A 16727-nucleotide genomic window follows, 5' to 3' on the forward strand; every position below is an offset into this window, starting at 1 on the left:
GACAATTTTATTATAATTTTCTGTCTCCCAAATCCCAATCCAGCAGCCAACCCAGCTACCTGATCAATTCTTCTTTGACACCTATATGAAAGCAGTATATATTTTAGTGGTCTTTTTTTATTTATTTTAAATTATATTTTAATTAATAAATTAATAATTAATTATAATAGCAAACATTTCATACTTACTTTCATTTTTACTACATATAATAATAGGATATTGGAGAGATTCGGTGTAAATTTTCTTTTTTAAAATATCATTTATATAATTCATAAAAAATACATTTTTTAATTTATTATATGCATTTAATTAATAAAAAAAAAAGGAATTAACAGACACATTATATAATACCAATTAAAACACTAGTTATAATAAATAGATTTTCTATTTAAATTTAAAAAATTATAATTTTTAATAAATATACATAATAATAAAATATTTTAGAGAAAAAGATAAATAAGTCTCTCACCTTTTATTTCGCAGACATTTTTGTCTCTGACCATTGAAAAATACTTTTAAGTCCCTGACCTTCACAAAATTTGGACGGATCAGTCCCTGACGGAGGCATTTAGACGGAGGGACTGATCCGTCCAAATTTTGTGAAGGTCAGCAACTTAAAAGTATTTTTCAATGGTCAGGACAAAAATGTCTGCGGGACAAAAGATAAGTACCTATTTGTCTTTTTCTCAATATTTTAAAAATAAAATTTTTGTACACCAAGCTTTATATATATATATATACTAAAAAAATAATTAAATTCTCAAAAAGTCAAAATGCACTAAATAAAAAACTTCTAGATTTATAAAAATCTTAATAGATGACTTTATTCCAAGTCTCTTCCACGTGTATATATATATATATAGAATGAATGAAATTGGTTACTTTCATTCCATAAACCGCAATAATAATTCTCTATCTAAGATGACATATACTAGCAGTGGAACAACAACAACGACTAACCCTCAATTTTCACCACCAAACCATGATGATAGATGAAGTATTAGAAGAAACCTTAATTTAATTTTCCACCATGGATGGCGTATTCAACCTCCCTGAAGCCACCAGGAGCGACTTTCTCCGCTCTCTCTTGCACACTTTTGGTTGCACATACATATGCCTCTGGCACTGCCACTCATCATCTAAGTATATACATACATACATATACGTATAACTACTTGTATATGTTAATTAGTTTCTCATTTTCTCATATATAACTGGGAATTTAATTTGTCCCCTTTTTTATTTATTTCGAGGTGTAGTAATTTATTGTTCTTGGATGGGATTTACAATAATGTAAGTAGCACCGTAGCTGAAGAAACGCTTTTTAATCTATATCAGCGTTTAACCTTTGATGCCGCCAGTGATGAGTATGTAAGCCTAGCTAGCTAATTAATTAACTACTCGCTAATGTTTAAAGGCGAATACTCGCATGCAATTATCTTTATCTAAAGATGATAGTCGACTATCAACTTTATATGAAGACAACTGCATGCGAGTTTTTCCATCATATTTAAATTAAGATCGAGTTTTTTCTTGTAATATTTTTTCAGGTGGGTTCCTGGTGCGGCTTTCAGGAGGCAAATGGCCTATTTAGAGCTTCAACAATTGGATCTTCTAAGACTTGCATCCGCAGTTATCCAAACACAATTCTATCTGGTAAGGTATAGAGAAGCAGTTAATTTAATTTGATAATAATTTTCCTACTTATCCGCTAATTAATTAATTAATTCCTTTTACACAGGAAGCAAGGATTGAGGTAAATTATAATAAAGCATAAACTTGTAGTTGTGATTGATATTTATCTGATGAATTAATTAATAATGAGTTGTGTTATTGTGTATATTCACAGAGAGCTATTTTCATGGGGTGCAGCAAAGGGGAAATTGAGCTTGGTTTCTCCACTATCCCTCAAGTAATAATTAATTCTGTGATTAGAATTAGATTCTCGATTAATTAATAATTAAAATTGTTGTATTTGTACGAAAATTGTTGGTAACAAAAAAAAATTAGTCAAAAACAGTCATAATTTATCTTATTTAGCTTTCATTAATTGTCGCAACCATTGACAAAGGCTAAATAAGACAAGTTCTGGCTATTTTTTTGTCACCGTAACATTATCATATTTGTATGTGCAGATTGACATGAAAGCAGCAGTGAAGAGTTTATTCCCAGAAGATTTTTCAAGACAGCAGATTCATCATCCAGCTTCATCGTCTTCAAGCTCTTGCCCTAGCCATGAATTCTCATCCTTACGAGGAGTATTGTTACCCGCACCAGAGGGTGAGCAAGAAGCAATCATAAGAGCAATCCTTCATGTTATTTCTTCTTCTTCTTCACCCGCCACCGCTACTTCTCAACCACCACCATATAATAATAGTGCTTTCAGGGCATATTCTTCAACTGCTTACAATTTAGTAACAAGTAGCAGCAGCAGCAGGTTTAGTTTAATGAAGAGATCTATAGAATTCTCTAGAACCCTACATTTAATGAGAATTAGAGACCGCTTTCATTTCCAACATCAACACCAACTGCCTCATCATCCCCTCATCATTGATACCCAGAATGCTAATAATAATAAGCATCTTCGTCACATCATATTAGAGAGAAGAAGACGCGAGAACGAAAACAAGTGTTTCCGGGAACTTAGGGCATTACTTCCTCCAGGAACGAAGGTATCTTGTTTTTAGATCTGTAACTTCACGTGAAAAAACAACGTGAATTTTTACTTTTAAAATTAAATATTTGGTAAAAACTCAGGTGCAGTCAACTCTAACTTCACCTGAATTTTCACTTAAATATTTATAAACAGATATTTTTATGTAAAATTGATAGTCAACAAAATTAAATAATAAAACAAGTAGAGAAAAATTAGGTAATAAAACAATTACATATAAGTTTTTACCTAATTCAAAATATAATTTGGCTAATTAAGTCATTTGAACTTTCTTCCGTGTTTAGAAACACAAATCTTCGGTTCTTACAGCGGCAAAGGAGGCATTGAAGTCTTTAATTGCTGAAATTGAAAAGCTTAACATAAGAAACCAGCAGTTAAAAACACTACTTGGTTCATCATCATCAAGCTATGTTAATGTTCATAGCTCCTCATCATCATCATCATCAAATGAGAGATTGAACGTTGCGGTGTCACATGTAGCGGGGTCGAGTTCATCGGAAGAGAGAATGGTGGATTTGCAAGTTGCTGTCAGAGGAGAAAGCTTGTCTCATCATCGTCAATCTGATATTATGATTCGCATATTGGAATTCTTGAAAAACCTTCAGAACCTCAGCTTCGTTTCCATGGCCACAAACACTAGTACTAATACACAAGGCACAACCATCAACCAAATCATCTTCAGATTAAGGATTCTTCAGGTATGTACCAAAATCACTTCATCACTGTTATGGAAATTAAAATTATTAATTTTATGATTTTATGAGAAAAAAAATCTAAAATTATATAATTGATAATAATAATAATTAATATTATAACAATATATAATTAAACACATGTGTAAAATTATTTTGTTTAGACAGAAATTAATATCGTGATTTTAGCTAGGTTAGCTACATTATTAATATGTCCAGGACTGATGAATCTAAATCTGCATTATCTCACATGTTGAAAAATGAAAATCATAGTAGCATCTAACAATTAGGTTTCAGAAAAGCAGCAGCTACTATATTATTCACATATTAAGTTGAAAGGAAGGAGCTCAAAATAATAATAAAGGAATGGTGAAAATTCAAGTAGAGTCGACTTCACGTAAAGTTGATAGTTGAGAGCCATTACATGAAAATTTAGTCCAAATCATCTAACGGCTCTTAGGCTCAGTTTGGGTAACCAACTTAATTAAGCTCTTTTGATAAAATAACTTAAACAATAAATGACTCTGTTAAAAGTAACTTATAAATAAGTTATTTTATGTTTGGGTTTTTAACTCTAAAAGTGCTTATTTTATGAAATGTGATGAAAAGTAGAAGTATTACGAGAGAAGTCATTTTTTTTAACTTCTCTATAAACTCATAAATAGTTTCTTAGAAAGTTGCAATTTGGTTTTGAAAATTGCACCAAACATTAATACTACTACTTTTCATAAGTCAAAAGTTAAAAAAAGTTACTTTTGAAGTTTTCCAAACGGGCCCTTAGTTATCAACTACACTTGAGTTTCCACCTTTAATACCGGGTTAACGAATTTATTGTTTTTTATCAGCAGTTAATTATTAATATTTAAAAAAGTGAATTAAAAATATGATATTACATTAATAGACTAAAATAATTAATGGCATTTGGATTTTTTTCATAATAATATCTTTTTTTTTGCCGCCAGCCATCAAACTAGAATAATAGAATCTATTTTTTTGTAACTTTAATTATATACATTAATGAACTTAATTCTCTGTGAAAACCTTTAAGCAAAATTGTGAAGGTATGTAACTTTGTATGGTTGCAGGGAAGTGAATGGGACGAGTCTGGCTTCGTGGAAGCAGTGAGAAGAATTGTGTCTAACTTAATACGTAATTGACAGTTAATTATCTTGTAATATGGTGGTGAAGAATAAGAATCACTGAGTTAATTATTTTCTAATTTTTAAGTATTTAAATATTAATTTTAGTATTTATAAGTTAATTAGAATTTTTGTAGAAAAGTATCAAATTATACACAATAATTTTTTTTTGTTTGGGGAGGGAGCTTTTCTCTATTAATTTTGTATAATTGTAGAAATTTTTGTACCATTATTGAATTATAAATTGTGATGCTTTAATAATTATTTCTGACATTTCGGTACAATTCAGAAAATATTATTATTATTATTATTATTATTATTATTATTATTATCGTATATACATAAATTTGTAATTTAGCGGTTAATTTTATAAGAAATTACATGAATAAAAATTATTTAATAATTCAAAATTTACCTTTATAAAAATGAAAAATAATATAATCAGATCTTGAGTCATAAAGTAACTTCAAATGAACAATAGATTATACTTGCTCTTTTTTACATATACATGTTATAATAATCAAAATTCTTATAATTCATTTTACTTTCTTAGTTTCAGATAACTATTCACATGAAAATATTTTTATATAAAATAATATTTAAAATATTAATATATTATATTAAATCATCTAATAATTTTCAACTATTATTACATCAAAGCATCTTCATGCAAGAAATGATATTCATATAATGCTTGCTACCCTCACATTTGAAACTAGAAAGATTATTAGGCGTAACAAAGGATCATTAAATTAAACTAGAAAGATAAATTGATAATGTAGTTTCCTTGCTTCGTTGTTGATTCATGAATTCTCTTTTTAGAAAATCCGCAGGGACCGGAGAGTTAGAGACAGTCAAACAACGACTTTGACTCCCTTAAATAAATTCTTGTATGTTATCCCTTTCTTTAATTTCTTTGGTACATCAATAATAAAGCTTTAGATTGGACTTTTATTGAGGTAGTAAGCTACAAAACTCAAATCAAACAAAACTATTCCTAGAGCCAAAACTAGTAAAATTCACTGTTTTTGTGCAAACTTTGGTTGCCTACGGTATCTTCCAACCCGACAGGTCAAAAATTAATCCGTCGCGGATCGGAGCTCCATTTAAAGGTCTGCCGCTGGCCAATGGATTGCTGCATGCACAAAGCGAGATTCGAACCCCCGACACTTGCTTAAGCGGATGAGTGAGCTGACCACTCGACTAATCCAAGTTGGTTTTTTGTGCAGACTTTAGTAGAGAGAAGATAACAACTCTATGGTCTTAGAGCATAGAAAAGGTTAGAGTCTTAAAAGGCATTAAACCATTGCAGGCGTTTTTTGTCTTATTGATAGTTAAGACTTCAAAGTTTGACCAAACAAAAAGAAAGATTTTGGCTTAGATATACTAAGCAGAGGCTGAGGTTCTCTCCCTCTGAATACCAGAGACTAGATTGATTAGTGATTACCAATGAAAATGACACATAAAGTGATTGATTACCACATTCTAATTGCAACCTTAACAATTTTGGTGCTGCTTTATGAAAATTCTGATATCACATTTTAGCTTGAACATGCTGATGAAATACACATCCACCACCATTATACAAATTGCATGGTAAAATCCTTACAAGTGATTAGTGATGACTCAACTATTGGGAAATGAAGCCATTCCCATTGCTTCCTAACCGGTCATTCCTTTCCCTTTGTTACTTACATGTGCCATATGACTCGGCCTATATAGTATGACAACTACCCCAAAAAGGTTCAATTTACAAGGGAAATGTGCAAAACTTACAATGTTTGACCCCAAGTAAGAATGATGTGATCTCAAACCAACCAACAAGGATTTTAGGCATATACATCATTTCTATGAGCCTTGTTGATTTGAGTTGAACATTTTTTGCTTCCGATTCGTCAAGCTACATCATACATAAATCACATTGGTCAGCATGGTTGCTCGAGTGCGCCATAATTCATAAGATCAAGCTTCGACAGCAGCTGAGGATTCTTCATCGGTAGACTCGAGTGTTGTTGTAATTTCTTCTTTGACATCACTAGCTACATCTGAATCTTGTACCTTTTCCACCTCAGTATCATCAAGAAGCTTCTCCCTGAGTTTCATTTGAAGTTCTTCAAATGCACTATGATTCTCGGCCAGGAAACTCTTAAAAGCATCCCTGCCACGGAAATTCTTATCATTGAAGTAATACATAGCACCGGCCTTTAGGATGATTTTGTGTTTTACACTCAAGTCTATGATCTCACATTCTCTATTTATACCCTTGCCAAATTGAAGCTCAAACTCAGCAGTTTTAAATGGAGGGGCAAGCTTGTTCTTCACAACCTTGACAAGTACCTGGCTTCCCAAAATCTGTAAATAAAAGCCAAAAAGACAAACATTCATAGCAGAAGATGTAATAATCCAAATCAATCTCAAGTCCCTTAGAACAGTGCTGATTCCAGCAAAACTGTGTTCACATATTTATCACGTAGGCATTATTTGAAAGTTCAAACTGCAATGTTTGAAAGTAGGAAGAATCACAGCAGAATAATCAATGGTTGATTACCTCTTCCCCTTTCTTCACAAACCCTATTCTTCTAATATTTAGCCGCACAGATGCATAGAATTTCAATGCATTGCCACCACAAGTAACTTCCTGGGGCCCACCGAATCCACCAAAAGTAGAAAGCTTTGACCTTACCTAGAGACACATACAAAGCAATTCCCATTAATGGAACATATAAATCCCCTCAGTAATTTGAAGAAAGGTACACGTTTACCCCACAGAAAACACACACCAAAAAAAATAATACATTTTTCTTTCTTTTTGTTTTTCGTAGAATCGCCAATAAAATATGATAGTATATGGCAGAACATCCCTCAGCATCATTTAAAAAAAACAGTTACAGACCAAGATCAAATTAGTAGATAGCAGAGTAACCCCCCCCCCCCCCCCAACAAAAAAAAAACAAAAAAAAAAAACAAGTTTTCTGTATTGGCTAAGTTGCTAAGGTTAAAATTAAAAATATTCACACAAGACTGACAACAGTGCAATTACTGGGTTTTAACTCATACCTGGTTTATAAAAATCAATATACATTGAGAAACTGACAAGGAGTGGCTTAATTTCCGAAGGGCCTGGCTCATCAACCTAGCCTGCATTGCCATGTGTGCATCCCCCATTTCACCATCAAGCTCCCCTTTAGGAACAAGAGCAGCCACCTGTGAATGTAAAGACAGAAAATTTAGTAGACATATACCCAAATAAAATGGAGAAAGTAAAAAGAAAGACATCAGAGGAACATTAAATTCACTCATTCTTTCACACTGTCAAGTCAGACTAGTAAGTCAGTGAAAGATTTATAAGTACAAATTTCAAAATCTAAAATTTGGCCCTAGGTATGAGCTCAAAAGAGAATCCATTGATGAACAGTTTCCAATTTTCCCCATCACAAATCTTTCCTCACTTATAACCAACGCAGAAATGCTATATAATACAAGTAGCAGCATATATCTTTGAACATGAATAAAAACAGAATCAATCAAAAAATTTCTATTGCTGATGAATCTTTTTATAAGAAAGCTATTTTGAGTTATTACCATAACTAAGTAAACTAAATGATAATACAGGCTAAAATCACATTCTATTGGTGAAAATTTTCTAGTTCTTATACTGATTTGGCAAATCCTATAATAGATAAGGACTTAAGTGCATCCACCACTACCGATATAATCCTACACAAGTTACAATGGGAACCAAGGAAAGTATTAATTAAATCAAAAGGGAGCTGCATACTTACACTGTCAACAACAATTACGTCAACTGAACCACTACGGATTAACGTATCCACAAGACTAAGTGCTTGTTCACCACAATCTGGTTGTGAAAGCAACAAGTTTTCCGTATTCACACCAATGGATTCTGCAAGTGCCTTATCAAGAGCATGCTCAGCATCAACAAATACACAGTAGCCTGCATGAAATGAAGATATGAATGCCAGCATAAACTAACTACAAAATCCTTAACATAGATTCTTACTTATCTTCTGTATTATGATGTTATTAATTGTGATAACGTCATTTTTATGATCAAAATAGCATAAATTGAGCCTGAAATGTTGATATAGCCCACCAAGATACTTGTAGTACAAATTTTAAATTATACACATTATACCTCTTACTTCTCTCTCTGCCAAAAGGATAAGAGAAGTGGAAAACAGAACACAACCTGTTCACAACTGGAAACTAGCTAGGTGCTAGCAACTACAAATTGTTGCTGCAGTGCAGAAACAGTTATTAATGAGGAAGTAGAGATATTTAACTAGTGATTCGCCACTTCCAAATCATAATTGAGTTACAAGACACTGACACTGGGATAGGCATTCATTCAGTGTTACAACAGAGAAGAATACATCCACTGTATTATCACAATGTATACAGAAAATCAAAGGGAGGGAGATTAAAGCAAATGCCTCTTGTGATTGACAATAACATATTGACAAGTTGACAACTATAGGGGTTATGGTCACATTACAACCAAAAACAATATAGACATTATCATCAGGGGCAAAAATTAGCATCTATAGATAACCTCCTTGCTTCTGTGCCTCTGAAATCACATGTAAAGCAAGAGTTGTTTTCCCAGAAGCCTCTGGACCATATATTTCCACAACACGTCCCTACAACAGTTATATATAACAATCAGCTTACAACTATCACCCAATGAAACAATGAACCATGAACTAAGAGACAGATTTCTTCTTTATTTATCTCTTATCATATCAGATGAAATTGCGGAAGCATAATTGACATGCAGTTGCCAAATTAACATAGCAAATTAAAGATGGAAGGAAAATCAGAAGTCGGAGCAAAGTAGAAAATCTTTTCCCCAACGACCAACTAGATTAATTTATAAAAAGGGTTCAATGTTTGCTAATGCAGAATAAATTAGCAAGAAACTTCGTAATACAAGGATTTAAAGATACCTTTGGAAGTCCACCAATTCCCAGTGCTATATCAAGAGCAAAAGAACCACTTGAGACTACAGGTACATGTCTTGGTGAGACAGAGCGGCCAAGCCACATGATAGATCCCTTTCCAAATGAAGAAGTGATCTGATCTAGAGCTTGCTGGAGGGCCAACTCTTTCTTAGACATGCTCTCTTCACCAGAGTCACTACTTCCATCAGATTTAGAGCGCCTTCTACCTTCATATGAGTGAAATGGAACATTTCATCAACTTCAAAATCAGTAAAAAAAAATGGCAGGTAAATGTTGCAGGAAGAAGAAAGCAACGGCTACTAGCACATTTTGGTTTTGGTTTGGTTCAACACATAAATAACATCAGCTCAGATGTCCATATTAAAAAGAACCCATAACCATGGAAATATGTAACCCTGCAACATGCTTATTCCACTTTATCCAAGATCACTTTGAGGACTCACCAAAAGCAACCCACAAAATCCCCCAAGTTCAACTGCACCAACTAAGACAAACCCCTTTTCACGATATAGTCTCCTTTTAACATAAGTTACAACAAGAACAACAAAATTTGAGACTTGTTTTTAACACTTCCCATAAAAGACAATTATGACTAGAACTTTCAAAAGCATATGATCATAAGTCCTTCATGCACAGAATATGAACTAATTCCACCAAATCATTATTTGTCAAAGTCGTGTGCTGCTGCAGATAAAGGGGATAGAAGAAAGCAACGGAGTTTCAAAAGTTTGAACCTTTAGACGAAAAGCTTAGAGCCTGAGAAGTGCCCAATACTCCTAGTTTAAACCCCTGCAAACAAAACCAAGCCATCACAGATTATGCAACATAATGAACATGAGGAAAAAAAAAATTATAAAGCGCAGTTCAAATCAGCTGAAGAATGCAAAAAAGGAACTATGACATATCTTGAACAAGAAAAAATGTGAAAATTTAAATAACCGATCACAGTGGAAAAAGCATAATAAAGTATGGGAACCTGAGGGAGGAACAGAGTGCGCTTGATAATGGAAGCGTTGCGAAGCATCCTCGCCATGAAAGAAGCTATCTGTCTCTGAGCGAGGGTTCAGACTTGGAACTTGGCTAGCACCCCTTTATACCCAAATAGCAAAAGAAAGTAACTTTGGATAGTTGAATCAGTGCACGAAATGAACGAGCTAGCTTAGTGATTCTGATTCACACCATTTTGCAATAGCAGGGTTTATATTGTTCAATATTTTTTAAAAATGGAATTTAATGAATTTTAGGGTTTTTAACGGAATGGACGTTTTGATTTCCCTCCCTTTTCAATTCCTACACCACTCACAGCAGTGGTAGAGCTCAGTCAAGTACTGTAATGTGTAAACCACACTGCAGGGTTCAACTCTTGAGGGGGAGCATTGTAGCTAGCTGCATCTTTTTTTTTATTCTCACAACAATTGTCATTGGGCCGGGCCCAATCCATTTCTCGTTCCGAATAGGCTAATGACACTACCAAAAATTTCACATTGATGCAAGTAGGGCTGTCAAACGGGTTATCCGGCCCATTTAGGCCCGGTCCGTTGAGCCCGTGGGTTAAACGGGCTAGCCTGTTTATCATTTTATTTTATTTTTAAAAAAATATTTTGACAAAAATATCACTTTTAGGTCAAAAAATTTTTTAAAAAAAAAAAATTTTTTTTTTAGTTGAAGGGTCGGATTTCCGAGTCGGATCGGAATAAATATTAGTTGGAAGTACAACTTTTTTTTAAAAAAGTAAAAAAATTTAAACGGGCCACCCGTTTAGCCCGCGGACTAGCCCGTTTAACCTATCATTTTTTCGGGTTAATCGGGCTCAACCCATTTAGCCCGAAATTTAAACGGGCTTAATTTTAGAGACAAAGTCCGCCTATTTAAACGGATAAATGGGCTAGCCCGATGGGTTTAGCCCATTTTAACGGCCCTAGATACAAGGAAGCAAACTATTTGTTATCATTTGAATGGCCATGTCTAATTGTATATGGATCACATTTTTTTTCCATTCAGAGATAAAATGTGATTTTTTTATTATTAATTTTATAAATAAAACTAAAAAAACATAACAAAAAAAAGTATTAAAAGGATATAGGTCGTATTTTACTTATTTAATTGATAACAAAAATTAAAAAAAATTATTCTCTGTATAATTTTACCAATCTTAAAGACGTAATTAGTGCAATTAAAATTTTGGATACAATTTTAGTTCATGACAGCAATTTTAGTGATCATTTTAAAAATTTACTCATTTTTTGACAAGTTACATAGTGTAAAGAAGGCAACAACATACTATAGTATTAAATAGAATAATGGAGAGTGCAATAGTTGTTTTTCTTTATTGATGGACATATCCTCATAGAGTAAGGTTAAGATGATCAATTCAAAATAATAGTTGAGGTGCATTGGTAGAATGTGTGTAATAATTTGTTTGTAGGTGGTTGTTATGACTTATGAATCTATTTTTTATATTTAGAAGTTCTGTAGAGTGTAGAGGTTCAATTCTTCTTGTTTGCTAAGAGAATAAAGAATGTGGAAGATAATTAGCTATAAATTAAAAATAAAACTCTTAATTTGTTTTTGACTTTAAATATTTTAGTTTTTTCTTAATAAAAATTTTATTTATTTTAAGGTGAATATTTATATATAGTTGTTTTCATATGAAGTTAATGGTCAATAATTGTTAGATGACAATTTAGTCAAATTTATCAAATTATTTATCGATTCTTAACTATTAACTTTATACGAAGACGATTATTGGTGAATTTTTACTTTTCATCTTATTTTAAACCATCGTCTAAATGAGTTAAACACCATTTAGTGTTGCTAGATATTAAACTCCAAATAAATGATCTAAATGAGTTAAGCCTATTTAGCGCGCCTAATGTCGAATATAAAATGAATGAGTGACTATAGTCATTGTAGGTAATTTAATTTAATGAGAAAATATTCAGGTTGGTATTTAAAGTTACACTCGAACCTCAATTTAGTTCTTGAAGTTTCAATTGTCTCAATTTAGTTCCTAAACTTCTCAATTGACTCTGTGATGGAAACTATTGCAGGACTAATATGATTAAAATTTGAAAAATTTAGGGACTAAATTGAAGTAATTAAAATTGTAAGGACTAAATTGAGACTCGAGTGTAACTTAAGAGACCAAATAGTGAAGTTATCATAGACATCACAATTTTAATAGTTTACATTTTTAATAAGACATGTTAATTATTTAATAATAATAGTAGATACTACTACTACACTAGTTACATACACGTTCATGATTCCCAAATTCAATTGTACGTGTTCTAAACTTTTAATGGATGGTTAATTTGGTTGCTCAGGGTATTCCTTACCCTAATAGGTCAATAACTAATCTATCGTGAATTTGAGTTTTATTTAAAGTTTATCGCTAGCCAATAAGTTACTGCATACACAAGGTGATATTTGAATCCCCGACACTTGCTTAAACGGACGAGTGAATTGACCACTCGACCAACCCAAGTTGGTTAATTGTTTTAAAATAAATTAAATGATAAATACTTATTTTTTCGGTCTTGAATTATAAATATTTTTTTCCTGGGACTGGGCCATACACGAAGAGGCTTTGTGAAGCAGGCTAAGCTGGTTGGGCCCCCATAAAAGCTTGTCAAGAAAGGAATGTCCACGGAAACCTAATACACTTTTATGAATTTTACAAATAACAACAATAATTAATTTAAACTAATAAATAAAATTAAGAGAAGAAAAAAGAAGGAAGCCCTAGTAGGCAATAAATAGAGGAGGCGTAAGAGGGTTTAGAAAATTGAGAGGAAGAGGATTCATTCGAGGGTGGCCACGTTATTTAGCGACCCTGAAACCCAACCCCCCTTTTTCTCCGTTCCCCTTCTCCTCTAGGGTTTTTGGTTTTACCTCCTCCTTCTTCTTTTCTCATTCACTTCTTCTTCTTCTTCTTCGTCACAATGAGCAACGACAAAGATGCCTTCAACGTTTCGGATCTCACTACTGGTACACAACCTTATCTTCACTCATCGTTTCTTATTTTCGTTTCAATTCTCCGATTCTATTGATTTTTCTGACTCGCTTCTGCTTTCGTTTCGTGCTCAAGCTCTCATCCAAGAGAACAGAGCTGACCTTGTCAACGCTCTCAAGGTATATCTATATAACTGCATGCTAATTGGACTTGCTTTGGACTTGAGTCTTAACATTTGGATTTAGCTTCCTTAATTAGGTTACCAACTTTTGGTGGAATCATGTGATTTTTAGTAATCTAATATTTTGCTCATTTTTTGTGTGTGCAGAACAAGATACAGAGTCTCGCGGGGCAGCACTCCGATGTTCTAGAGTCTCTGACACCTAGTGTGCGGAAGAGGGTTGAGGTCCTCAGAGAGATCCAGGTAAACGCCATTGCTTCCTGAAGGTTTTTCACTGCTGTATTACTAGCTTACATGGGATTTTCAGATTTCTTCTTCATATGTGTTCATTGTTTAACTTGGTGTTATTATTAGTATTGTTGAGTACTTGTGTTACTTGGACTTTTTGCAGGGTCAACATGATGAACTAGAGGCAAAATTTTTTGAGGAGAGAGCAGCTCTTGAGGCTAAGTACCAAAAAATGTATCAGCCATTGTATACAAAGGTACCCTAAGTAATCTGTTGTTGTAGAGAGTGAAGTTGCATATGGTTTTGCATACTGTGTCTGTTTTGTATACTTTGTGAAACTTAATTCTTCCATCTGCAATATTAGAATTCAAACATGATGGTCTTGAATTTTATTGCAATGATGGATGTTCAGTATATCTTTATCTCCGGGTCCAATGCCACGTTGCTGGTAGCTACAAGCTATGACCAATGATGCTATGATTGGACCAAGAGCAAGAATGTTCATTTGTTTCACATCTTGATAGGAACCTGCGGATCTTAATACACTGTGATCTGCGGAGCCGTTTTATGTGATTACATTCTATTTTATGTAATCCTTTTACCGAAAAAAGGGGAAAAAATCTATATCCCTCAACGATTTCTTAATCGATGCAGCGCTTTGAGATAGTTAATGGTGTTACTGAAGTTGAAGGAATAGCAGAGGAGAAAACTGCAGATGCTGAAGAGGATGAAGGTACTAATTACAAGATCACACCTTTTCTTTAAATAGCATTTCAATTCATTCACTGATAACATTTTGATTTGGTTTTGTAGAAAAAGGAGTGCCTGCTTTTTGGCTCAATGCAATGAAAAACAATGAAGTGTTAGCTGAAGAGGTTAGTTGGTTCTATTCAATAGTAACTCCTTTTTTTCCTTTAAATGTTTATTTTATGTCTTGCAACCAAGTCTTAGTGTTAGCTGAAGAGGTTAGTTGGTTCTATTCAATAGTAACTCCCTTTTTCTTTTAAATGTTTATTTTATGTCTTGGAACCAAGTCTAATTTTAAGTCTTTGTGAAATAGATTTCAGAGCGTGATGAAGGTGCTCTCAAGTTTCTCAAAGATATCAAGTGGAGCAGGATAGACAACCCAAAAGGATTCAAGCTTGAGTTTTATTTCGATACTAATCCTTATTTCACAAACACTGTTTTGACAAAAACATATCACATGATTGATGAGGATGAGCCAATATTGGAAAAAGCAATTGGGTGAGCTATATTTTTTCCCACTTTATTGCACTGTTTGCTATCCACAACTCTATATTGTGTCACAATGGGTTGGCTTTTTCTTAAATAAATTTGGTGGTTACTTTTTCCTGTAGGACTGAAATTCAATGGCACCCAGGGAAATGCTTGACGCAGAAGATTCTTAAGAAAAAGCCCAAGAAGGGTTCAAAGAACGCAAAACCTATTACGAAGACTGAAAACTGTGAAAGTTTCTTCAATTTCTTCAATCCACCACAAGTTCCTGAAGATGATGAAGATATTGATGAAGATATGGTAAATCTTTTATTTTATTTTATTTACCTTCTACAGTAATTTGTTATGAAAGTCTTCAGTTTGAATCTTTAAGAGGAACACAAGCAGAAGTAAAAAATCTGTAAATTTGAAAACCTGCTGTTTAGCTGTTAGATATGACCAGATTATTTGCCAGAGCTAATTAATGTTCTCTTTAACAGGCCGAGGAACTTCAGAATCAGATGGAGCAAGACTATGACATTGGGTGAGCTTAGTTGTTTCCCTCCATTCTCTCTGATATTTTTCGATGTTGCTTTCTGAATCCAGGATTGATGAATTCTCATATCACACTTGTTCAGGTCAACAATAAGGGATAAGATTATACCTCATGCTGTGTCATGGTTTACTGGTGAGGCCATTCAAGGAGAGGAGTTTGGAGACCTGGAAGATGATGATGAAGACGACATTGAAGAGGATGATGAAGAGGATGATGATGATGAGGAAGATGAGGATGAGGATGAAGAGGATGAGGATGAAGAAACCAAGACCAAAAAGAAGGTATTTCATGTTAATTGCTTTGAAATGCTGAAACACTTCTATTTATTTAGTTAGTTTTGTATCTAAAATATGTTATTTCTTGCCATCACCTCCGCTGTGGCGATGATTTCGTTTGGAATGTCATTTCAGCCATCACATAAGGTAAGATGGTCAATTTTGTAATCTAAATTATAAATGAAATAGGGCTTGATGCTGAGGCCCATAAGTTTCTTCTTTCTAACTTGTTTCAACGTTGGCTGGAAATTTTCAGAAGGGTGGAAGAGCACCGGCTGGTGAAGGTCAACAGGGTGAGCGACCTCCAGAGTGCAAGCAGCAGTAGAAGTTTATCTATTACGAGTTATGCAGTAGCTGAAAGCTTTCTTGTTGGAGAATGTCTGTTGAAATAGTGGGGTTCATGCGGTTTTGTTTTATGATGCTTAATTCATTTTTCTCTTTTAAGGTATTGGTAGTTTGAATTGTTGGTCCCCATTCTCCTATTTTCCCTACATGTTTTGGAGAGAATGTTGTTATATAGTGTTAGGATTCTATGATTGTTATTGCTGGACTTTGTATTTGTGTCTCGTATACTTCAAATATATAGTGGGAGTTTGTGGTTTACTTCTTGCTGTTGATTGTAAGCCATTCAAGGATGTTCGCGGTTTTGTTCAGTTTGTCAATTGATACCCCAATTGCTAAGACAAAACACAACTTCTACCCCACCAATCATATTATGAGAATTTGTTGTAGTGTAGCTGCTTTTTCGAAGGGGTGAGCTGTGACAAAAAGTTATTGGAGTTCGTATATCGAATATAATGGAAATGGAACATTTAATAATGGCATAGCAT

At 33.5% G+C, this 16727-nt stretch overlaps 3 protein-coding genes and 1 non-coding gene across 9 annotated transcripts; 3 read left to right on the forward strand and 1 right to left on the reverse strand.

The window, feature by feature from the left end:
• Positions 1-908: 908 nt before the first annotated feature.
• Positions 909-4677, forward strand: LOC107615791 (putative transcription factor bHLH041). Of its 4 annotated transcripts, none has more exons than XM_088500368.1 (8): positions 909-1143; positions 1260-1371; positions 1551-1661; positions 1742-1756; positions 1850-1912; positions 2136-2672; positions 2959-3372; positions 4452-4677. In XM_088500368.1, exons 1-8 carry the CDS (start codon positions 1031-1033, stop codon positions 4521-4523), a joined length of 1437 nt encoding a protein of 478 aa, XP_088356494.1. In that variant the 5' UTR covers positions 909-1030; the 3' UTR covers positions 4524-4677. The 4 variants fall into 4 exon arrangements, with proteins under 4 accessions (XP_088356494.1, XP_020960615.2, XP_088356503.1 ...); XM_021104956.2 differs by having other exon boundaries at positions 1260-1367; positions 1551-1656; XM_088500381.1 differs by having other exon boundaries at positions 1111-1143; positions 1551-1656.
• A 1344-nt stretch (positions 4678-6021) lies between these two features.
• RECA2 (recA DNA recombination family protein) lies at positions 6022-10858 on the reverse strand. Its single transcript, XM_088502308.1, has 8 exons — positions 10464-10858; positions 10222-10276; positions 9473-9693; positions 9079-9166; positions 8288-8460; positions 7563-7709; positions 7054-7188; positions 6022-6857 (listed from the first exon to the last, which is right to left on the reverse strand). The coding sequence occupies exons 1-8, from the start codon at positions 10518-10520 to the stop codon at positions 6468-6470; spliced, it is 1266 nt and encodes a 421-aa protein (XP_088358434.1). The 5' UTR covers positions 10521-10858; the 3' UTR covers positions 6022-6467.
• A 2326-nt stretch (positions 10859-13184) lies between these two features.
• On the forward strand, positions 13185-16500 carry LOC107643197 (nucleosome assembly protein 1;3). Of its 3 annotated transcripts, XM_016346780.3 has the most exons (12): positions 13270-13477; positions 13578-13621; positions 13771-13866; positions 14015-14107; positions 14506-14584; positions 14665-14726; positions 14912-15096; positions 15210-15387; positions 15567-15610; positions 15705-15903; positions 16033-16044; positions 16154-16500. In XM_016346780.3, the coding sequence occupies exons 1-12, from the start codon at positions 13432-13434 to the stop codon at positions 16220-16222; spliced, it is 1107 nt and encodes a 368-aa protein (XP_016202266.1). In that variant the 5' UTR covers positions 13270-13431; the 3' UTR covers positions 16223-16500. The 3 variants fall into 3 exon arrangements, with proteins under 3 accessions (XP_088358435.1, XP_020962997.1, XP_016202266.1); XM_088502309.1 differs by lacking the exon at positions 16033-16044 and having other exon boundaries at positions 13185-13477; positions 15705-15912; XM_021107338.2 differs by lacking the exon at positions 16033-16044 and having other exon boundaries at positions 13224-13477.
• LOC148578898 (small nucleolar RNA snoR2/U65) lies at positions 14280-14432 on the forward strand. Its single transcript, XR_015904391.1, has one exon. It is a non-coding gene; the product is annotated as a small nucleolar RNA snoR2/U65 (small nucleolar RNA).
• Positions 16501-16727: the final 227 nt, after the last annotated feature.

This window comes from Arachis ipaensis, chromosome B1, assembly GCF_059453495.1.
Source record: "Arachis ipaensis isolate K30076 ecotype BB chromosome B1, ASM5945349v1, whole genome shotgun sequence".
Lineage (NCBI taxonomy): Eukaryota > Viridiplantae > Streptophyta > Magnoliopsida > Fabales > Fabaceae > Arachis > Arachis ipaensis.

Coding starts and splice junctions, on each gene's coding strand:
- RECA2 (XM_088502308.1), bottom strand. CDS start 10,520: ATGGCGAGGATGCTTCGCAACGCTTCCATTATCAAGCGCACTCTGTTC. Junction 9,167..9,472: donor GAATTGGTGGACTTCCAAAG/GTATCTTTAAAT, acceptor TAACTGTTGTAG/GGACGTGTTGTGGAAATATA. Junction 7,189..7,562: donor TATTGATTTTTATAAACCAG/GTATGAGTTAAA, acceptor ATGTGTCTCTAG/GTAAGGTCAAAGCTTTCTAC.
- LOC107643197 (XM_016346780.3), top strand. CDS start 13,432: ATGAGCAACGACAAAGATGCCTTCAACGTTTCGGATCTCACTACTG. Junction 13,478..13,577: donor CGTTTCGGATCTCACTACTG/GTACACAACCTT, acceptor TTCGTGCTCAAG/CTCTCATCCAAGAGAACAGA. Junction 13,867..14,014: donor AGGTCCTCAGAGAGATCCAG/GTAAACGCCATT, acceptor GACTTTTTGCAG/GGTCAACATGATGAACTAGA.
- LOC107615791 (XM_088500368.1), top strand. CDS start 1,031: ATGGATGGCGTATTCAACCTCCCTGAAGCCACCAGGAGCGACTTTCTC. Junction 1,372..1,550: donor ATGCCGCCAGTGATGAGTAT/GTAAGCCTAGCT, acceptor ATATTTTTTCAG/GTGGGTTCCTGGTGCGGCTT. Junction 1,913..2,135: donor GTTTCTCCACTATCCCTCAA/GTAATAATTAAT, acceptor TTGTATGTGCAG/ATTGACATGAAAGCAGCAGT.